Genomic DNA, 23,887 nt, shown 5'->3' with positions numbered 1-23,887 from the left:
TAATTCCCTGACTGTGAAGAAGGGAATGACAGTGAGCATTTGTCTGACTGGTTTCCATACAGGAAAGGTATGATTAGGAGACCATCCTGCTCAGGTCTATGTTCAAACTACATCTTTCTTTCGTGCACATGACACTGCGGGGAGTGTCAAGACCCCGGTCTTCAGAACTGACCTGATGGAGTAATGGAGTCATCTCCTCCAAAAGGAAGCAGCTAGGGCTGTACACGTTATGCAATTTGTGCGTCTAGTGCAATCGTGTACGCCTAGTGCAATTTGAGACACCACAGTGCATCTTAGATGTCCATAGAGGCCTGGTTAATATGTCAGACAACCTATAGGGCATCTGTGCCCTTATGAAACAGCAGCAGTAGAGTGAAAATGCACCAAGGTGCTCATTAGTAGACAGTAAGAGCCCAAGTCTTGGGTCTGATTCTGTATGAGATAAGACAGCTACGCAGAAATGTTTAAAAATATTTGTTTTCACATGTTATCTCAGATTACCCAAGGCCTCTGAGACATCCCTAGTTCCTTCATAGCAGGAGATATTCAAGAAGTTCTGTATTCAGCACTCTGTGGCTGGACCCCTGGCCTCCAGCTACTGTCATTTTATGGGGAACTGGCAAGGGGCTAGAACTGTGAAGTTTTGTAGCCTGACTGATCATTGCCAAACTACAGCCTACTTACAGAGCATGCAGAAGAAAGGAAGAGTTTAGAGGGAGACTGTCAGCTGGATTCAAAGTCTATGTTGATTTGTAGTAAAGTTTGGTTATGGTTCTTATTCTACTTGCATTTATTTAGGTATCTCAGGTAAACATTCCTCCACAATAACACTGCTGATTTGATTGCTGTTCAAACTTGAATTTAGTCCTTGCATCTTTTAGCACAGGAACTAGCAAAATAAAAAAGCCTGGTCAGACCTGCTTTCTTTCTCATTCTCTTCTCTCCCTGTGAATGAAGTGAGTGTAGCTCATTTGCTTGTTGCAGTTTTCTTCTGCATGGTAAGAAGACCTTTTCCAATTGACTGATATGTGCTTTATTTTGCAACACTGCTAGAACTGTGAATGGGTCACAGGCTTCAGATCAATTCATTGCACTGCAGTGCAGTGCAATGCAGACTGCACTGATGTGTAGTGTTGTCAGACAAAGATGGAAAAATAATGGCGATAACTCTGCACTCTTCCCCTAAGATAAAAATAATTTAAAAAGTTTTAAAAATCTTTCTAGATTAAAAAAAAGGGGGGGAGGATGCTTTAAACTGAGGATCCAAGATGTTTGTCTGTTTTGCACTGGTGTGGGTAGTAAATAATTATGTGGAAAAACTCATCGTCTGTTTTAGCTCAAATATTTCATGCTTTTCACTGAAACAGATGCAAAATGATAGAACTTTCTGTGGAGTTAATGCAAAAAAAAAAAAATAGGAAAGAACTCTAAAAGTGATAATATTTGTCTTCAGTAATCCACAGGTCTCCCTTGACTTGTTAGAATTGAGCCACATAACTGGCTCCACTGTAGCTGCATTACCAGGGCTCCCTTTATTGCCCATGATGGAAAGGGAAAACAACCGACGTGTAAATGTGGTCCTGGAGTGCACTGGAGTTCTAAAGGGCTCTCATGTGGGGGCACGTTTGGTATAGCCACTTTTTCTTACCCAGCTGCAAATCCTTGGCAGTGCAGAAAAGTTCCTTAGCTATGACACTGTGCAACCTTCTCCTCTCAGTGTCCCAGTCCATGTGCACAACTAAGCTCATTGCACCAAGTGCTCATGTTCACAAATAGAGAGGAGTGTGTGGTGGGGTTTGAGATGAAACAGGCAAAAAAGATGCAGTCCAAACTGGAAATTGCTTTCTTGGTTGGTGATTCTACCTCTGTGAAAATGTTAGTCTACACATTGGATTAGATGGGGATTAGGTTGAAAATAATTGACCTTGTTTAGAAAATTATTCTTTTCTACATTCTTTTCCTACATTCTTTTGCAATATAGGATCAAAAAAGAAAAAAAAAACTGTCAAAACTCTAAAATGAGGCAAAATAAAAACAGCAAAAAGATGCTCTAAAGAATAAAGATGCTCTTTTCAAGCTGCTGTAAGAATCTAGACAGCTATCAAACTATCTACTTCACTTTCTAGAGACCCTACATTACAGATTACAGACATTTTTCCTGGACTGTGCTGTACTCCTGAGTTAGATATTCCTTTCCAGCGACGTGCTCATGAAGGACCTAATATTTTTGACTTGAGTTCCTGTGAGAAAAGGAAATTTGGTCAGGTGGAAGAAAGGATGTGTTAGTTGACTATTCTTTTTTTTTTTTTTTTTTTTTTTTCCCTACAGTCTTCTGATTCTCAGTAATTTCAAGTGGGAATGTAGAAAACATCACAACAGTCTGTTCAGCCAGGGCAAAAGACCAGGTAGCTGGTTCAGAACTTTTTCTTCTGTTGGAGTTCCCTATAAAATCATTCAGAGTACAGAATGCATTCATCTCTTTTTTTAAAAAAGAAATGTGAAGTGTGTGGGGGGAGTACTGCACATCTGTGTGACAGATCCTACTTCTCGGATCCTGAGATTTTATCAAGTCTGGAACCAAGCTCCTTGAGCTTTCATCTCTGTGGACACAGCAGTGTTGGTGATGTTTAGAAAGCAACTTTCCTGGAAATTCTTTCTTAGGATCTTTAACTGTGGGCATGGATGGACATTCTTACCTTAGATTTTTTGTGTACGCTAAATCACTTTACTTCTCATCACAGAATTTGCTGAAGGCTGGGCATTTGATTGCCAAATTATGAGCTGAGTTTCAAATATCCTGCACTTTTCTTGACCAAATAGTTTAGCAGACACCAACACTTGACTCTTAATTACCATCAAACGGCTTAGCACAAATTTATTAATGTCCTTTGGAGAATGTCATATTAGTAGAACCATTTCTGAATCTTTTTGATTTGCTACTAAGGCAGACGAGGCTGCTGGGTAACACCGTTTGTGCTGTTCCCGCTTTGCTCTGCTCCATTGTCCACCGTGTTTCACAGTTGATGTGTCTCAAGTCAATTAGCTGCACACTGCCAGAGGGAGATAAGCCCATGGAGAAGCATACTAGTCATGGAAGATAAAAGTCACAGGCGATATTTCAGGCCAATGACATTCGCTTAATACAAAAATAGAATTTAAAGGAACTAGCGAAGCAACTCAGACTGTTTGGTTACAACAACCAGAAGACTTTCCATCCTTACTCAAGCCGCAGAAAGAGAGGAGAAATTTAACTCCTTGGTATCATTGTATTCCCTTTGCTTCTGCCATCTGTCCCCAAATCATCCATGTGATAAGTCATCCAGGCCTTTCCTTGTACCATATTTTTGCTAGGACATTCAGAGCATCTTTAAAACTTGTCTCAAAGACAAGATGGAAATGGACTGTCCCTGGATGAATCTTGTCTTCCAAGGGAGAACAACGAGATAGGGAACTGTAGTACTCTGTGCTTTCTGTTTTGCACTTTCACCCTACCAAACCAAACAAATACATCAAGCTAAAGGTCTCCTACAGCATAAAGTGCAGCATGATGCTGTTTATGTTATCTGATACTACTGGCCTACAACATTTTGTACCAGCATGTCAGACTCCCTAAGGAGGCTGGCAACAGCAGTGCACAGTGCATTGAAGCAAAGGTTTTAAAGAGTGGACCTGAAGAAAAGGCAGGAAGAAGAGTCCTTGCTAACCAAGATCTTGACTGGGGTATAAAAGACAGAAGACCTGTCTGACTCAAAAACTGTGCTCATGCACCTTAAATGCTTTTGCTCTGTAGTGCAACTTTCCTCTTTCACATCTTGCTTTTTAAAAGCTTTTCAAACTTAGGGAAACAACAGTGAATCCAGTTCAGGGAAATTCCTGATCCTGCAGAACCCAAAGTCACAAAAATCTGCTTTGGCATGAGAATACATTTTGTCTTTTCTGTCTTGGTTTCTCAGTGTGTGAGCAATAATAGTCATACCTCCATCAGCAGATGGTATTCTTGATCTAGACAACCACTTCATTGTCTGGCAGATCTGCTGGCCTGCCATTGAGACTAGGGATCATTTGGGGATCTCTTCTTGCTTCCCAGGGCTTCCTCCAGCATCATGTGGAGGATCTTGCTGTCTCAGCTAAGGCTGAGATGCAGCTTTACAGGCTGGCAAAGTGGCATTTCCACCCTGCCTTGAAGGCATCAGGACAAAAGCTCCTGCAAGGAGCTGTGAATGTGATCATATGGTTAGTGGAAACCATGGGTGAAGAGAAATAGGAATCCTCGGATGCATTGCAACACCTCACCTTGTTGCTTTTTCCCTCCTCCAGAACCTCCTCTGAGTTTCTCAGTTAGTGTTTGTAGCGTCATAAAATTATCATATTTTTCCCATCACTCCTATCCTGATGCTGGTTTTTGTAACAGTAACTGGCCTACTGTTAGGAACTGCAGAGATGTAAGAGGCTAAATATTGCTCAGTGAATATTCCAAATCAGGCGCACATTCCCTCCTCTCTCAAGAGTCATTCTCAAGTGTTTGGTAATGTCCTTTTTTTTTTTTTTAATATTAAAAGTCACTTAAAACAATCAGTCCAAGATACTGCAGGTGTTCTGTAAAAAACCAGGAGTTTAGATGTAGAGAAAAAGATAGTGGTTGGGAATACGGGGCAACTGAAAGAACTGTAAGAAAAACTGCATTGTTAGTATTTGTGGGTCACAGCCAATATTTTTTTTAATAATTGAAGAAAATAAGGTTGTTCAAACATGGTATTTGGGAAAGCTTGTGGGAATCTCGGTTTTAGGACCATATTGCTTTGGGAATTAGAAACCAAGAACCAAGAAAAACACTGCCAGAATTTTCTAATATAATCTTAGAAAAATCCATTAGCATTTACCAGGTGGCAGAACATAATGAACCTAGATTTCAAGTCTTAAGGGAAAACAAGAAAGGAACAAATGGAACAAAGCAGAAAATCTCAGATTATAAAAACATTTAGAGATAGAGGAAATTCCAATGAGTTGCAAGAAATAGTACTGAAGATGTGAAAGCAAATACAAATCTATGCAGTGTCTCACTGTCATACAGGGCTGCTATGTTTACAAAAGACTGAAAGCAGGGAAGAAGTTTACCTAAAAAATTAAAGAATTCATACCTTACATATTAGATAAAGACCTCCAAATAAGTATCATCAGCAAAGGATGGAGATCTCTTAGCAATAACTGTTTAGTAAGCTGTCTTGTCCAGGGACTGAATTATTATTTTGGTTGCTAAAGATCATCATATCATTTGCAAATATCTTTTGTAAATAGGATACTGGACCATGTGGGAATATGAAAACTCAAGTTACAGAAAGGGGTTTTGGAGAAACCTGGACATGTAAGAAATAGGCTGGTAAAGCCCGGATCATGTGTCAGGCTTATTCTTTCGGTAGTAGAAGTATATAAAAATCATTAAAAGGTAGGTTCTGTAAATATACCTAACACAAGGGTGAACATATCAGATATAAAAAATGACACTCAACTAGTTCTACACAGGAAATACGTCTGCAGGAGCTGGTCACTAAAGGCTTTCTTTACAAGTATAAGAGAAGAAATTGGCTCTTTATGTGCTTCAGACCAGCTTGAACTATCTACATTAAAACAATACGAACTGCGCTCCAGGAACACTATTAGAAGTTCAGATGCAGATGTCCATGGTGAGTCCTACTATGGGTGTCACTGAAGGAGATGATACGATACGCAATCAAGAGTCTGTCGACGTAACAATTAGTCTGATTATAGATAGAAACAGCTATACAGATGAAACTAATGGCACATAAGAATATACTCAAGAAAAATCTTCCAGACAAACTGTGATGTCATGGCAAGGCTCTTCACAAATGGCAAAAATTGCCAAACGTTATGCCAGATACAAATATTTATTTGGGCTATATACGATGTATCTGGTCCTCTGACAGCTTCAAAGGGACTGTTACATTTTGGAAGAGATTATAGTAAAATTGCTATAATCTACTCCCAAAATTTGGAAGCAAGAGCTACTGAACAGGATATATGAAGAGCACCATATATAGAAAAAATATTTACAGTTCTCAGCAAAGTCTACATTAAGTTTTGTTCAAATGAAATAGAAGGAAAACTCAAAGAATGTGAAACATTCAGAAAAGCAAAATTTAATGACCAAATCAGCCTGTGATATTAATCCAAGAAAGATCCATTTTCTAGCATAGTCATAAATTACTTTTTCTTTCCTGGAAAAAAATACGCATCATTTTTTGGATTATTATCTGTATTACTCCAATAGAGTATGGTTAAAAGATGTAAGTGATAAACATGTAGTCTCCCATAACAAGAACTTTTATTTGCTAGAATAGCATATCAGCTGTGACAATGACAACAAAAAACTGCTGTTTGGTGGTCTGGTGTTTATACATACCACAAAACAAACATGATTTTAGGCACAATACTACAGGTAGCAGGAATCCAACAGGATGTGCAAAATGTAAAAATCATTGCAATGATGATTTTAAAAACTGAGGAATTAAATTCAGATCCTTATCTGGCATACCTGAATAACAGGGCCACTTTCTTGACCTGTGGACTGCCACCTGCTGAAACCCTGTTCAAGAAGCAGCTTAGGCTCAATAGATTCAATTTTCATTACTAAACACCAATTTTTGCGCTATTTCTTTCTTCTAATCACTACTGTTGGGTCTCTCTTGGACACTACAGTTATAACTGTGAGTTAATTTCAGACTATCTCCCTCTCTGCCTTAATTCCTGAGCAAACGTGGCCAATGTTAGCCTCCTCTCTGCCCATCCCATGTGTGTATCTCAATGATAGTCCTTTCTCTGAGATTCACCCCTTAGCATTTTTCAGCCAAGCTCAGCCACTAGACCAACTAGCTGCCTCTAAAAAGTAAAACTGAATGGACGATACAGACTCAGTAACAACGAAGCTCACTTCACTCACTCGAAGCTCACTTGAAGACTTTGTGATCATAAGGCCACAACACAGGGAAAAATTGAGCGTAGGTGACATTCTTTATGAAGATGTGCCTTGCTGTTATGTTTGCTGAGCAAGGGGGATCAGTGAAAAGGCCAACGATATGCAGTATCTTTCACACAAAGAGGATGCAAAAAGCTTTTGGCATTCATAAACTCCAAGATCTCAAACAGAATAGGCTTAACAGTGAAACCAATAGATCAATTAGCATCAATGCAGACAAAAATTCATGAAGTGCTCTGACTGTGGTGGCCATTTCAGATGTTAAGTGAGGACTGCTGATCTGGGCTTTGATTAACTTGTGGCAGGGTGCTTATCCTTTGGGGTGGTGCAACAGGAGGACAGCTGACCCTTCAAAGGCTCATTTGCTCCTGAGAGTCCTTCTTGCAAAGGAAGGCTAAGACCATGTCCTCAGCTCAGATTCTCCTTCACAAACATTCATGGTAACTTGTGATCTCCATTCTCACTCTCCAACCCTCTTTTTCCTTTCTTGGCCTCCATGATCTGTTGTTTTTGTAGCTGAGCACTCATGTCAAGCTGCAGGGTCTGCAGTATAGGCTGTGTCACACACAGCTACCAAGCAAGCAGCACGTCTTGTCCATTCATGCTGACATTTGTTCTGTAAATAATCAAGAAAAAGACTTTTCACTGCTCTGAAAGTCCTTTTCTTGCACCCTAAATACATAGATGAGATCACCTGAACACCACCTGCAATGATTTTGTTTCGTGAGGAAGGAAAACACGAATGAGAGCAGTATTCCTTTGCTCTGTGGAACACTGGTACACTCTAGTGGTTAAAACACTGGCAGTTTAAGACAAAATATGACAATTTCACTACTAAGTTATCGTCTGTCTTCCTTTTGGACAAAAATCTGCACAGTATCTTTATGTGGTAGTGCTGTTCAGCTAAATGATAGTGTAAATTCACACCCTTCATTTAAGTAGCTGATGATGTAATTTCCTTGGACTGTTTTCAGTATGTTTCATCTTTCGTTAATCATGTAAACTATACTAGTGAGCTGATGGGTGGCCAGATTTTCAGATGGTGTAAGGAAGTGATTATAATGGAAAGCACAAGTAACAACAGCTCAAGCCTTTACATGGGAACTTCAAGATGGTGTCACTTAGCTGCGCCAAGCTGTAATGTGGGAGGTCATGGCTGCTTTATAGTTGGTCGAAGGAATCATATTGCCTTGGTAGAGTTTTCACCAGTTTGCTAATATAGCTGCAAGACAAACTATGAATTGGGTTGTGGGTTAACAACAGGCCACTGGCTTCCTTAGTGCAAGGTGGGACAGTAAATTATGGTGAGCTAGAGGGAGCTTGAGGGGATGGAGACACATTGCAGAGGGGCTGTGAGTGGCTAGGTTGCCTGCTGAACGTCTTGATTGCAGCAGAGTGCATTTGCAGAGAAATGGCAGAAGGCACATTCTGGACCCAAAGACTATCTCCTGTTCCCTATGCTCCAGAGCACAGCTGGTGCATGACAGGAGGTAATATTTGCAAAGAAATAGCAGGATTGCTTAGCACATGCAAAAACGTTCATTTTTGTTTTAATCTTACTCAAAACAGCTGAACTGAAATTTTCCAGGTGGTTTTTTTCTAGCAGTCTGAACAGCTGATGTTAGAAAGGCCACAGTGACAGAAGCCTTCAGGGTTTGCTGTGAGGTATTTCACTGGGATCTGCTCCTTGCACAGAAAGCACTGGCTGAAGCCGTTCAGAGGAAATCCCTCCCCAAAAGGCAGCACAAGCCATCTGGAGCTTGCCTTTTCCCTTTCACCCTTGCTGCAAAAATGTTTCTTGTTGTCAGGTCACTTTCCCTTAGCCCTAGATTTCATCATACAGGAAGGAAATAAGCCGACAAGACAGGGTATAGGACATTCATCTTGGAGTTGAGCCTTCCTCTCCTATAGTCTTTGCTCTCACTGCCTCTGCCCTGGAGACCATGACTTTGCTTTCTTTACTTAGTGAAACAAACTGAATATTTATTCAGCAAAATGTGAAGTCATGCTTTAGGTATCAGATTGAAATTCAAAACAGGTATACAAACTAAACACACTTTGAGTCTTTTTTTAACAACAAGTTAAGATAATTTCAGTTTCTAATGCCTATCATTTCTTTGATGTATACTAGTTATGAAAGCATGGATCCAGAGCTTTTATGGAGACAGCCTTCCAATACATTCACTAAGGTCTGAAATATTTCCACAGCCACCTGCTCCTCTGTTCCTGTGTACTGGTCTTAGAGCACATTAAAATGTCCATTATGTGGATAAACAAAGTACTAGAATATGAGATCTTCCCACTCTGCCTCACAGCAATCACTTATGAGACTCCTTTGATTTTTCTTTCTTCTTTATGTAGAAAGGATTTTGAATAGCTTAAACCTGGGAGTAGTTTTATAAGACAGATCAAAATGACTTTAGATTAGATTGACTTGGATTTATCAGCATGAGAGTTAAATTTTCTGTCAAATCTCTGCATTTTGGAGCCTCAGAAACAGCAGTACTGGTGCACGATCTACCACAAACGGGGTTTACTGGAAAGCAGAACTTTGCCTCTCTATTGTTTCTCTTCCAAATCTTTTGATCCCTCCATCTGTAAAGAAATGAAAGCAAAAAGAAGGATAAAAGAAAAGCAACGTGGTTTTCAAAGGAGGGTTTGTCCTGGTGCTGCACTGTCTGTTGTATTGAGATGTTTACTGTTTCTCAGGTTTCAGTATGTGCCAAGTAGATTTATTTCACTGTAACTACAGGGCCATTTTACAAAGCTCATAAAACATCTGATTGCAACAGACCTCCTGAACAATGCAGTCCTCTGCCACATGTGATCCCTTCCCAAAATGCAATACCGTCCACTTCCTTCCTGAAGAATGCAGTCAAGTTAATTAGTGAATATCTGTCCCGGGGCCATGATGATTTAGGGTTTTGCCACTATTTCTTGACTTCTGAGTCTCTCTCTCTTTCCCTCACCCCATGCAAATGTGGTGGCATATATAAAGGAGGACTTGACCACATGACACATGTTTGTGACCCTCAAGTTCTCTCCTGATCTTAATGGATCCCACCCCTGCTGCTCATTGACAGTAAGAAACCCTCTCCTAAAGGCCTCTGCCTAGGTTGTTACAGGCAGTATCTCTGACACAAATACAGAGAGTGCTAACGATGCTCTGGTTTCTCCTTCTTGTTTCGTTCCAGATTTCTGATTGTCTTGGGGTGTTTGATCTTAGCTGTCCTAACAACTTTCAAGGAGTATGAAACCGTTTCAGGAGACTGGCTCCTCTTGCTGGTAAGGAGACTGTGACCACTCTGGTAATGACCTTAAACTGAAATCAACCCCATTAGCAGTGATGGAAACTTTTTCCTACGTCTGCACGCAAAAAAAAAAAATTATTCTGTTGGTCCTGGGGCAATGACTGTACCTTTATATATTGGTGAGTTCCCTGTCCATTGTCGGCACAGACTGAGTAAAGAGGAAGTCTAGACAGGGTAAAAACACCAGCATGAGAGTTTTACGTAATGGCTTTTCAGCATTTGCCCAATGATTCTCCCACTGATGTATCAAGAAAATTCCCATTGACCAGGCTAGAACTGAACACTTTTGAAAACTGAAATTATAGGGGTCTCTCAACAGTTCATTCTGTAATATTCTGCCAGTCCCAGCATTTCTTTCAAGGGATGCCACAGAACTGGACTTACACTTGTGTCTGATAGCAGAATACGTATAACTGTTGCAGGCAGTGACTCAAACGACTATCCTCAAAAGAGTTTGGAGAAAATATATTTCTTTTTCTGTGTTTCCAGCATGCTTATGTTATGCTGAAGTCTTGTGCTTAAAGCTGTTGTTTGTGTAGGTCTCTCGTATGGCAGAAAGAAAGAAAAATAGGGAAAAAACACAAAATATAAATATATTAATAATTTTGTGAACACAACCCTAATGAAGCACATCCTCTTCTCCCTTAGCTATCACGCAATAGGCAGAGCTACCTCTCCCTTAATTGTCCCTGTAGAAAAACATCCCTGGGAAAATTACACTGCAGCAGCAGTTCTGGGATCTTACTTTCTACTTCCCCTTGGACCTCCGGGTGGACATGCAGATCCAGACAACACTGTTCAGCACAGTGGAAAATCCTATCCTTCCCTGCACCAGAAACAGCAGGGGATAATATATGCTGCAGTTTATTATTCTCTTAAATACAACCATATGAATGTACAACATCATCTGTCCCTGTCTCTCTAGACATGGCTGCATGAACAAGTTGCTGGTAGGTAACGTAGGCTGTGGGCATACGGCGCCCCAGGGACTTTGCAGTCACCACTCACATGCGTGTTCTTACTTTATGTGAAATGAGAGGACTTTTTGCAAGGTAATTGCCCTCCCTTCCGTACAGGCAGGGTGAGCACAGCACATTTACTCAACGGTGGGCCGCGTGCTTGGGCAGTTTTTGCAGAGCACTTAGCAGGCTGTAAAGCTATGTCCTTGCCTTGCAGAGTCTTTCATGAAATTATATTTTCTTCCCTGTTTTTTCCTCTCTCTCTCTCATTCACACACACACACATACATTCACCCAAACACTTGTACCTCATCTGTTTGTTCCAGCAATCTCTGTGTGCGCAGAATTACTGCAAGACTTGTTACATGTCTAACAATCTAGTTTGTGTCTTTGCTCCAGGAAACTTTTGCCATTTTCATCTTCGGAGCAGAGTTTGCCTTAAGGATCTGGGCTGCTGGGTGTTGCTGTCGCTATAAAGGATGGAGGGGGAGACTCAAGTTCGCCAGGAAGCCTTTGTGCATGCTCGGTAGGCACGTGTTCTTTATTACTGGTTTCCACACGTATGTCCTTTCTGTTGTGAGCCAGCGTGAGGGGATATGCAAGAACCGGTGAATGGCAATACAAAGAGCACCGAAATCAGCTCTGCCCTTTGCCTTAGGAGCTGTGTCCTGCTTGGAGTATTTATTTAAAATTCTTGGCAATGATGATTCATTTGAGAGTCTCTTGGATGGCTGGTCAGTGAGGAAAAGCAGGGTCCTTGCTGCAGTACCCTCTCAGTGGGGGCCCGCGCGATCACAACAGCGTTAATCCCACGGAGGTTCTGGCTAGAGAAGTGACAAGTTTTTCTGTTTCCTGACGTGCCCTGACATTCAGCTGAGCGCCATCCACCAGCCAGTGCCTCACCCCCAGCCCACATCCAAGCCTTGTTGATTCCTGCTTGTGACTAGAGATACTACCCTTCATATCCATCCAAAAAATTCTTTTCACAGTGCTCCCCATTTTGTCATAGCCTGCTGTTCTCTGCACTAAACAGCTGCCTCCTCATTTTGACTGGTATCGGCTTCAAATACATTTTCATTGTCCTAAGACCTCTGCATTTTTCTTAGGGTCATCCTGAAATATGCTCTGGCTGCCTTCACTTTCAAACTCTTTATATCCCAACCTGATGCCCTCATTACCTGCCAGTCCTTTCTCTTTCAAATTCAAATGTTGTACTGTCTCCCCATAATATTAGCATATATTTGCAACCAAGAAATTTATGATTTCTATCCTGTTATCTTTCAGTCTTGGAAAGTACTGCCTACATATATTTGTCAAATTACTCATTATACCTCTTTGAATGCCCTCTTAAACCTCCCCTTTATGTCCACAAAACAACGAGCCGACATTTAGGAGCTCAGTCGATCCTGAGTACCTGTCATGCACATCTGCATTTATTCAGTATTTTCAGGACTCCTTCATTTGTTTGAATGTTCTTTGGGCCAACAACTAGATTTTTTTTCAGTATTTATAAAGCACAGAGCACCGTGGGGACCCTTACAACTATGTGTAGCACCTTCTTCCCTTTCCGTCTTTTTATTCATTTTATGTGCGTAGATAGTAAACTAAACTGGTACAAATTTTCTTTGTGCATTTGTGCTGGTGGAACTCCTTTGGATGCTGCTGTGAGACAAATAGGAAGTATTCTGATACTTCTAATAGCATTGTGAGGGCAGTATAGCTATGTGTAAGCAAACGGGATTTATATTTTCTCACGCCTTATCGGTAGAAGTGTCATCTCACTTGTGAGGATGAGTCTTTATTGATATCTGGGTAAGGAACAGAAAAGACCCCATTGGATTTATTAACATCATCTCCTGGTTTATAAGTGGCACAAGTTTACTCTGAGCGTGATTGAAACTGAATAAATCCAAAACCCATCTGGTGCCACTCTTTTTGGCTGGAAATACAATATAAAGACAGTTTAAAGACTGAGAACCCAGGGAATGCTTGAAGCCTTTTGGTGCCACTTTTAACGTTTATGTATGGGATCAAAAAATAGATGGGGGGGAGGTTTAAAAGAAAGGGGAGAGGAGAAAATAAACAAGAAGAAGAAGCAATTTTTGACCTCTTCTTAAGCTGACTGGTGGATTGTCACTGCGGACACTTACAGATGGTAGGACTGGCTTTGAGATTTTTACAGGGAAAGACAGCCAAATGACCAAGATACTAGATGCACCACTGAATATTGAGTTTCGTGACTGCTGACCTACAAGTCTGTGAGCACTATGGGCTGCCTGTGGGATATATGGATTTAGGGTTATTTTTCTGTCTGCATTTTCCTAGGACACCAATTCTTTGCATTCCTAGGCTAGCTCAGTTGGTGTCTCAAGTCCAGTGTTTCAATCTATAAATTGATTACCATGCTCTCTGGTGAATTCTGCACGTGACTCTGACCATGCTACAAGTGCCAATAGCTACTTAATTGGCCAAAGAAGGTATTTTCAGGCAGTTTTAAAATTTGCCTAGGGAAATTTTCAGCACAAACAGACGAGATTAAGCAGCAGCTGATGAGGACACTTTTACGCAGGCTTTACTCTTCTTTTTGCCTTGTAGATATCTTTGTGCTGATTGCTTCAGTGCCAGTGGTTGCTGTTGGGAACCAGGGCAATGTTCTGGCCACATCTCTCAGAAGCCTCCGTTTCCTGCAAATCCTACGGATGCTCCGAATGGATAGGAGGGGTGGCACATGGAAACTTTTGGGATCGGCCATTTGTGCACATAGCAAAGTAAGTGAGGAGCTTGCAAGAGTCAGCTGGCGATCAGCAGAGGAGAAGTAGAAAGGGAAGAGAAGGGATGGACAGAAATCCCTTGAGATTAAGCCTTGGAGTTCAAGGTGCAATTTAGTCCTTTCAGGTCTATTCCCTCTTCCATACTCTTAACCAATGCTGTCCCTTGATTTACCCTTCTCTACTCAATGGAGGTACTGGCAAGTGGAAAGAGAAATGCTCAACCTCACACTCATTTCAACAGGAATTTTGCCTTCCCACAGAATGAGAAAATTAACATCCCTTTAAAGGTAAAGTATGCTAAATCTTTGACAGAAATACCTCTATAATTGCAACATTTTTGTAGTGGCTCCTCAAACTTGCCTGATCAGCAGATGGAGCAGGACTCCAGAGGAATGGAAAGAGGCTATTGATCAGAAGTATGGTTTCAGAGGGAGCTACTAGAATAATTTCTCTTAGAAAGCATAGGTCAGGCAATATAAAGATGCATGCAGTGCGAGATCTAGAGAGACAAAATTTCTAAAATCTTCTTTGTTCAGTCTAACTTGATGCTGTAGTCAGACACATCCTGTCTCACACCAGACAGATATGTTGTGCTCTTGCATTTTCACCAAACATTATTACATGTTAAAAGCTATCTGCATAAAAAGACTCTAGATGAGATTTCTCATCTCCTCTAGGAATATAAAAATCACATATAATCTGTGTTACATACTGCTTTTTCTGATCTGTGAATGACATTCCTGACATTTTGGAGTTTTTTAAAATTTTTTGAAAATTAAAATGCCAGCTGGCACAGCATAATTAGGTTTTACTTCTTTGTAGTGTCTGATAGGGATACCCACTCTGCTTCATCTCATACCAGCTTCTGCTTCTACCCCATGCAAACTTGCTACAAGGCAGGTGGCACATAAACACTTATGTCAAAAATATGTTTTAGGAAACTGAGATCATGGAAGAAGTACATGTGCCAAACACATTGTTCAGAAAGTATTTAAAGCTTCATAAAAAAATCTGAATTTTTTTTAAAATCTTCCTCATTTGATTCCTCACCACAACACTTTGGATCTGAGCTGACTGGGAGAGATAAGAAGGTGTTGTGAGAACCTTGCTACACTGGGAAGCACTAAGAAAACTATTCTGATAACAAAGTGAACCAACAAATTTCATTTGATGGTTGCATATCAGAAATTAGCTAAGAAAATGGGCTTATCTCAAGGCTCAGTTATAAAATTCTCAGTTAAAAACTATTTTCTGGCAAATTCATTTCTCAGAAAAGAAAAAGAACTGGAATGTTGTCTCACAACTTGCTTGTGAAGATCTTCTCCAAAAAGTTGTTTACTCTCAACACTGTTGGGATTTTAAGCTGAGTCAAAGCATCTCCTATGTCAGTGACATTAACCACATGCTCCAGTACAGTCACTCATTCTCAAACAAGCAAGCTCAGGTTTTGATCACAGGTGGATTTTTAGTTCTTTTTCTTTTTTTTTTTTTTTTTTTTTTTTTTTTTTTTTTTTTTTCATAAAGCTATTTTTTTAGGATCTGTTCTTATTTCATCAGTGCATGATGAAAACTTACCTCAAAAGCTGCTCTGATGTGGTTAATAAGGAGAAACTCCATCCCACAGCCTTGGCTTCTCTGGAAACTTACCTCAAAAGCTGCTCTGATGTGGTTAATAAGGAGAAACTCCATCCCACAGCCTTGGCTCTCTGGAAATAGGGAGATGGAGTAGTTGATTTGCTTTGTAAAGACTCTCCCAGCCTAGGGACAGCTGGAACTGGGGAACAACTGCTAAAAGCAACCAGGAAAATCAAGGGCAGTAATAGAGCCTGGCGGGACACTGACATGGTACAGCTGAGCCCTTAACTCAGCTTTACGCAGAACTGCAATTGCAGATTTCTCCAAGCTTCTCTCAGGGAAGATGCCGTGTAAGGGCTAATTCCTGTATATCTCTGCATTATTTCCCAGTAATTGCTGAGCTGGGTTGGTCATGGACTGTGACCAAGCCAGCAGTGACAGTGCTGCTGTTATCCTCAACGTTTCTCTCCTCTCTTGACATTTATTCTGCCACAGTGGGTAATGAGGCTGTTTTCTGCCCATCCATTGTCCTTCTGCATCTTTTCCAGGAACTCATCACTGCTTGGTACATTGGGTTCCTGACGCTCATCCTATCCTCGTTTCTTGTTTATCTGGTTGAAAAAGATGTGCCTGAAAAGGATGCTAATGGGGTGGAGATGAAAGAAGAGTTTGAAACCTATGCAGATGCACTGTGGTGGGGGCTGGTAAGTGACTCCAGAAATGCCCTATCCTCTTCTTGAAAAAAAATATCTAATAGTATGTAAAGTATCAAAGTTATGAAATGCAGTATAAGTGAGCTGATGAGTTTGGGTGAGGGGTGTGTTACTAGTGTAACATTACCAATAGCAGGGATGCTCTTACGTCCAATTTTCTGAATTTATATTCCCATTAACTTTCAGTCAAAGACTCTTAGGTGCATGCATCTCTTTGAGAAACCAGTCTGCGGCTCATCACTTCTATGGATCCACTCCTTTAGAGGAGTGTCTCCGTGGTTATAACCACACTGGCAGAACTGCCTAGTGGAGACCTAGCTTCCATGACATCAGTGTTCTACCTATGAGAGCCTGGCAAGGATCTTGTCAGTGTAAACAGACACTCATGGAAGTCAGGTCCACAAGGAGCTAGTGAGGCTCTTCCACTGAGGAGGTCTTTGGATTTAGATTGGGAAGGTAGAAAGACGTCCTTGGGAAGACTCACTTCACATTTCTCTTGTGTCTTTCATGAATTCCAAAAGACTCTGTCAGAGACTGTCCTTGGTGGTAGGCTACTGAGAAAAAGGTATCTTAGATACATCTTCTTGTCTTTTCTGATTAAGGAAGGAGTATTGGTTTGTGCCACTGTTTACTTGATCACAAAAGTTTCCAGTTAATTGCTACACAAAATTCATGTTGCTTTACTACCAACACTTACAGAAGTTGTCTATATTGTGCTGTGGCTGCAAATCAGCAGTACATTTTTTTAAGTCATGTAGTTCATTCATTAATGAAAAGATGTGTTTTGCCATTATTAATTAAAAATCCCCAAGTGCTGAATAGAGAAATGGGATACGTTTATACTCTTTTCTAGAAGAGCGTGTGGTAAGAAATTGAGGTAGAGTCTCACTGGAGAAAAAAGAGAAATAATTAAAAAAGAGTCAGTCATTTTGCAGAAAGACAGTTTTTACAAAGTCATCTTTGTTTGACAGAGTGGCACTTCAGGGAGAGGTAGGCGTGACTGGTTGTTTAAGCTATGCAGGCTGTTAATTGGCAAGTCCCATTCCTAGCTGTACATTGACTGAGGGCAGGACACTGACGCCATATGTCGCATTAGTTCTCTTTCAATAAATCCACCCCAAATAGGCAGGTATTTTAAGACTAAATCCATTCTTCTGAGTGTGATACCTCTAGACTATGCTACTATTAAAAAAAAAAGGGGGGGCTGACCTGTTGTCAAGATCCTTTGTTAACAAGTTGTGCATGAGCACCCGTATATCTAAGTGGGTTATGCAAATATGTCAGTGATCTTTAAAGCAGGGCTGTTTGCACTGTTTTTCTTATTCTGCCCACAGATCACCCTGGCTACAATCGGGTATGGCGACAAGACCCCCAAGACGTGGGAGGGACGGCTGATTGCAGCTACCTTCTCTCTCATTGGAGTGTCATTCTTTGCTCTTCCTGCTGTAAGTACCTTCCTCCTCCTTCCTTCACCCAGAGCTAATGCAGAACTACATCAGATGAAAGAAAGGATTTGTATAGGTTCTTCTACAAATATTATTTGGATATGGATGAAACTTTTCAAAAAAAAAAAAATCCAGGGACCAAAACTCCCAACAGAATCTAAATCCCATTTGAAGAAGGGATTCAGATACTTAACATTGATACCAGGAAATAACATAAGCCTCGCTCTGTGCCCTGCAGGCAAGTGGCTGTCAAGCTCCTTTCTCCACAGACGAACCTTACATAGAGCCTATTGGGAATAATATGACACTCTAATATTCTCTGAACCATGTACGGGCACTGTGTGACACAGTGCTAGTTGGCACAGATCTATTTGGAAAGGACATACGTGATATTGCACAAAGATCCTGTATAGCAGTCTCCATGCCCCCTCTACAGAACCGCTTCCTCTTGTTCTTATTACTATACTTTTCCTAAGTGAGAAATGCCTAAAATTTTGAATCTCTCTATGCTTTCAGGGCATTCTGGGTTCAGGGCTGGCACTGAAGGTCCAGGAGCAACATCGCCAAAAACATTTTGAGAAAAGAAGAAAGCCAGCAGCTGAACTTATTCAGGTTTGAAGCCACTTCTCCACTCTTTGGAAAAGTGCTATTTATTAAAACTGCTATATTGTAACAAGGATCACCTCTCCCTCCTGCCCAAATTCTCATTTCCCATTACAGGAGGTGAGAAGTTGTGCTTATAAAGGAGTCACTTTTTTCACATCAAGCTTGATAATCCTGTGGTTCTTGCAGTTTTTGAGGAATCTTTGCATTTCTAGAACATCTTTTAGAAGAAAGGTGTCTAGAAGAAAGACATTCATCTGCTAGCTTCTGGAAATCAGCCAAATTCTACATCAGCACCACAAAAATCATAGAAAACAAGCTGTCAAAAACATATTCTTTCCAAAATCCAGGTTTTGCCAGTTCCCCTGAGGGAGTGTTTTATGTGCAAACAAATATATGTTATTAGTGATGTGAAAACAGCAACGGAAGTAACACAGCAGACAGTGACTGTTTCAATCCAGGAATATTGCATAAATAGGATGTGTAGTTCGTAAAACTGAAACACCAAACAAGCCCTGGTTCTTCCATTATCTCATTGGAAGACCGTAGACGGCAATAGGAGAGTGTCTTTAGCTTACTTGGACTTCAGTTCTGGCCTTTGTTACTAATTTAGAAAAGTAAGCATAAAACGACTAGTCTGAGGGCTGATAAACTTGACAGGATTTATTCTGCGTAGGTGTGGAGTGGAGCACGCCCTGAGGGCAGCGAAGTCAAAGGCAGCGTTTTCCCATGGGGACAGAGAAACTTTCTGTGTTATCAGATAGAAGCAGCGATGCTCGGGATCCCTCAGGGTCAAACCAGTCCACTGGAGAAAGGGGCCAAATGGCATATTACACTCCTCATTAAAAGCATTCCCTGGCAAACAGAAGAGCGGCAGGAGTGAACGGTGAATTGAATTCACCTTTTAAATTAAAGCATCTCTGCCTAACAAGTAGCTAATTTAGCCACAATATTGTTAGTTATATGATTAGAGAATTTTTGAGAGGAGCTAAATGCTGAACTATAAAATTGTTCAGCAAAATTTCCCCGGCGGCACATTACACAATAAACTAGGTCAAGCACTTCCAGAAATATTGGAGAAGTCAAGCAGTTGTTGAAGCCCTTTCAGATGTGCCAGACAGGAAAATAAAACCAGATTAGTCAAATGCAACCTCTTGCCAGTGTCAGTAGTTATCCCTCATGTCCTGCCTCCTTTAACAGCCCTCCCAGACTATAATACAGCGTCAATAATTTTGCCATCTAGTGACACTCATTTGGCATGGTTGGTTAGTAATTCATTTCCAGATAGTCACTCACGGGCATGGTTAGGTTCTTTGAAGCAATATGCTGGTTTCAGTCCAGTTTTATCTAATGCTAATTATTCCCTCTTCCCTGTGATTCAGGCTGCCTGGAGATACTATGCTACTAACCCCAACAGGATTGATCTAGTTGCTACCTGGAGGTTTTATGAATCAATTGTATCATTTCCATTTTTCAGGTAAGTGCACTGTCTATATTTCTTTCATCTTTTTCTATGAAGCCTAAATCAAGACAGGAAACATGAAATTCATACATATATATGAGTGAGACTTTTGTAGGCAATGGGCACTTGCCAGTGTTACAGATGCAGATACAGAAAACATCACTGACAGCAATGTGGAAGTGTTTTTTAAAATGACTTCTCTTCCAGAAGTCCAGACCAATTTTCTGAACTGCCTAGCATGAAAAAAACCTACAGGAAGAAGAAAACTGAATAGATTTTGCTTAGAGTCTAATAGGAGTACTGAGAGGAGAGGCAGCTGGCCAAAATAATTCACAAGTCTTATATCCATGTTCAGGTGAAAATGCATCATGTGATGTAGTATGAGGGGTGCATGTGATAGGGGTTGTGGAGGGCCTACCTGCAAGCCTGTGGTAGATTTTTTCCGGTGTCTCATCCCATCTCTTTCATTTGTTAATGGAATGGGATTTTCTTCTTTTTTCTCCCCTCTTCCTCGCTGAAAGTGAAAAACATTCTTTTGGCTTTTGCATTCATTTATTCTCCCTTTCCCCTGTGGGATGCATTGGGGCAGATGGATAACGCATTTGGTGGTCCTCACTTTTGCATTGAACAAAGGAGAAGGTTAACAGTTTGCTTCAGTGCTGGCTTCCCTTTATAAGACTGGAGTTTATTCCCCCAGAAAGCTCAAATTGTCCCTCAAATCTGAGTCCTAAGAACGTATTGTGTTTTGGCAACACCAGTTGTTCAGAGGAAGAATTCAGGGGAGGAGAGTCAAACCGTATTTAAAACTGTCTCCCGCTGAAGCTAGTATTCGAAGGTCCACAAGACAACTTTTCTGAGGAATCAGGGTCATGGGGTTTTTTGCTCCTATTTTATTTTGCATCCCCCTGAGTTCAGTACAAAGCATTCAAAAATGTAAAGGCATTGAGACTTAAGGGATGTTTATATGTTTACGGAAATAAGTCTGTTCAATTCCATTTTTTTTTTTTTTTTTTTTTTTTTTTTTTGCCTATCAAACAGGCCTCACTGAGAAAATACCCTCATCTTGAGGATTTTACATTGAAAAAAGAGCCTGTGAAAGCTAAGGCTTTTTGCTATAGAATTTCAGCTGCTAATAATGGGCACTACTTAACCAAGGACATGTTTTAAACTTCCATTCCTGGTTTGCTGTTGTGCCTGATTCTGAAAACACTCCCCTCAAAGGACCGCTCGGCTCCAGGGGAGGTCTACACGGGTGAGCTGTGCTCGCTGCGCTCGCTGCGCTGATAACGCAGCTCCAGCTGCTGCTTAACAACTGCCTTGAAGAACCACGCACATTTCAGCCTCCTGCCTTCACAAAGGGCAAATTACGGATCAAAATCACTCGTTCTTTGTTTTATTCACAATAATACATTTCTACAGGACTAATCTCACGTAGGTCACAGAGCAAATCTTCCATGAAAAAAAGTGTTTAGTTATGGCTCAGTACCTTTTCCCCCCCCTTTTCTCCATCTTTCCTTACCTTCTATCTATTCTCACATTACTCATAATAGGGACATTTCCAGAGGGGTTCTTGATCTCAGGTTTTGTTCAGAGAATAATTCTTAGGCTCCTTTGGAGTCTAGATGCATTACTATGATTTCAAGCTTGTTTATTGTGTGTAGGTTTTCCTCTGATTTAAATGAGACTGAAATTTAATAGGTGCTTTGCAAGTAATGTCCTAGGAGACAGAGCAAGGGAGTTAACTTCTCACTGAAGACTGATTTCCAGTCTAAGAAGCTTAGCCCGGTTTCAGGAACCTGTACCCCTCTCTTTGCTTTAAGGCTAGTTGAAAATGCAACGTCAGAACTTTTGTTCTGCTGACAGTTTTGGTCACAGAAAAGAAAAGATATGAACGGTTAGCAGTGGATTAGCAATTTCAGTTAAAAGAATCTACTGAATTTATTATGTAATTTTTCTCTCCTTGCTTTCCTGAATTGCTTCCTCTCTTCTATAAAAGGAAAGAGCAATTGGATGGTACTGCCAGGTATGTAGCTGTCACTATAGCCTTGTTTTAATGCGGTTATTGAAGAATGCAGATTAAATGATTCATTGTGAATTCATGAGTTGTTAACCAAAACATGCTACTAACACCAAAGATAGTCATTAAGAATGATTAACTAATCCATTTCCTAATTGCTTGCTTTTTTTCTCTATTTAACAACAGAGCTAAAATGCTAATTGTACAAATGCAAGGTGCAGCTTGCTGCTTGTCTGTAAACAGTTTTACTGTTAGTTATGATTAAAAATGCTCTACACAGCTTTTTTTGGCCTGTGCTGTAGAGCTAGGGCTTAGCACCAGGTTGTTCTGGGGTGGATTTATGTTCTGGGGTGGATTTAATCCTGTGCCCCGTGTTGCCGTTCGACAGTCCTGCCCCGAGCACTGTCGTGTTGTGAGGGATCAAGTCTGCGTCAATCCGCCCTCTGTGTCAGTCTACTGTGTTCACTGATTTCTTGATGCCATATTCATTGGAAGGCTGAGATGGATAAGCAGGATTGTCAAGCCTCTGACAGTACTAAAAAGGCAATGTTAGGGTCAAAGATGTGGTCTCACATCTGCTGAGATAGATGTGGAGGCTCCCACTAACTTTGGAGCATTTACAAGCCAAGACTTTGAAAATTAGTGGTCAGGGATTAGGCCTGGGTTCCAATCTCTAGCATGAAGAAAAATTTTCTGATTTTGCTCATTTATTTTTCAACTATTTTATGCAATACATGACATAAGCCTCAACAAAAATAGTTAAAAAGAAGAAAAAAAGACTCATATTTGTTAGTTAAAGTATTCTCCTATGAATGATGTGGATTCAAATCTCTTTTAATAGAAAAAAGAATTGTAGCCTGGCTTTCCTCACAATACAGGCGAGTGCTGTAGTGCAGTTACTGGGAAAAAGGTAACTCCTCTTGCTGCCATCATCCTCATGAGCTAACCTCTTCAGAGACTGCTGGGATGGGAGCTACTTGGTTTGTGGATCCTCACGAATCTTAAGCATTACATGTCCGTGCCATTGCCCAGGCTTAAGCATGAGCTTAAGCATAAACTGCATTCATGTAGATATCTGGAGATTCTAGGCACCTCCAGGGTGTTTAGCAGTTGAATTTTGATCTTTGACATGCAAGAGAGAACTTAAGTGCTTAAATACTTTGGGTGTGTAACGTCACACCTTGGTTATTGCCATTTGCCAAGTCACAGCTCTCCTAGAGGACTTCCTGCACCTGGAATGACTGAATGGTTCATGACCTAGTTTCTGAATTACTATAACTTTCAACTCAATAGAAAAAGTCAGTTTACACTGATGTATACGTTAAAAACTGAAAAATATGACTCAGAGTCCAGAATCCTTGAAAGCATAATGCCAAAGCCTCTCATTCTACCAGCCTATGTTTTACTTTTATTTTGTCACATAAATAATAATCTTCAGCAAAATCATCAATAATCCTGCATTGGAGCCTTCTTGTTAGTAGAAATGAATTTATGGAAATAAATATTCAGTAAAAGGACTGGAAACCCTCCAGGTAAACAGACAAATGATAGTACTTGTGGGAACATCCATTGACTTCAGCAGACATGGAACTGAGCCCTAAAATCTGGTTATTTTGACAGTTCTGCCTCCTATCTTTAATAAAACTCTTATTTACAGACCAGATAATTGCCCTCTGCCCCTCTCCACCCCCAAAAAAGATTTAATCTTCTTCCTACAGTAATTTAATATGGGAAAGCATTACTCACACTCCACTGCAGTTTTCCTTTAGAACTGTATTGAAATAAATGAGCAATAAGGGAATGCTGTCCTAGTGGAGAGAACAGCACATAAGTGCACTCAAATCTCCAGGCCTTCACGTCGGTGAAGTTCCTAATGGCAAAGCTGTAGTAATAAAGTATGTTGTCTGAACAGCGATTGATAAAGGAGAGTGAAGAATTGGTCCAAAGCTTTCCCAGAGGAAATGGAAAATAGAAACTAAGAATGAGGTCTAGCTGTATGAAAACTTGAGGTTGGATAATGTTTTAAGTAGCAGGCGTCAG

The 23,887-nt window shown here is 40.6% G+C and overlaps 1 protein-coding gene across 1 annotated transcript in view; it reads left to right on the top strand.

Annotated features, from left to right (window-relative positions):
* Window positions 1-23,887, top strand: part of KCNQ3 (potassium voltage-gated channel subfamily Q member 3) — a 197,423-nt gene that overhangs the window by 153,503 nt on the left and 20,033 nt on the right. The window contains exons 2-9 of the mRNA XM_062568426.1: window positions 10,186-10,276; window positions 11,661-11,787; window positions 13,857-14,029; window positions 16,156-16,311; window positions 17,655-17,765; window positions 18,282-18,377; window positions 19,751-19,845; window positions 21,827-21,853. Coding sequence (XP_062424410.1) covers window positions 10,186-10,276; window positions 11,661-11,787; window positions 13,857-14,029; window positions 16,156-16,311; window positions 17,655-17,765; window positions 18,282-18,377; window positions 19,751-19,845; window positions 21,827-21,853 — 876 coding nt within the window. The remainder of the gene's footprint in view (window positions 1-10,185; window positions 10,277-11,660; window positions 11,788-13,856; window positions 14,030-16,155; window positions 16,312-17,654; window positions 17,766-18,281; window positions 18,378-19,750; window positions 19,846-21,826; window positions 21,854-23,887) is intronic.

The sequence above is a fragment of the Rhea pennata genome, chromosome 2, assembly GCF_028389875.1.
Source record: "Rhea pennata isolate bPtePen1 chromosome 2, bPtePen1.pri, whole genome shotgun sequence".
Lineage (NCBI taxonomy): Eukaryota > Metazoa > Chordata > Aves > Rheiformes > Rheidae > Rhea > Rhea pennata.
The sequence above is the reverse complement of the archived record's forward strand: the minus strand, read 5'-3'. Positions and strand labels throughout refer to the sequence as shown.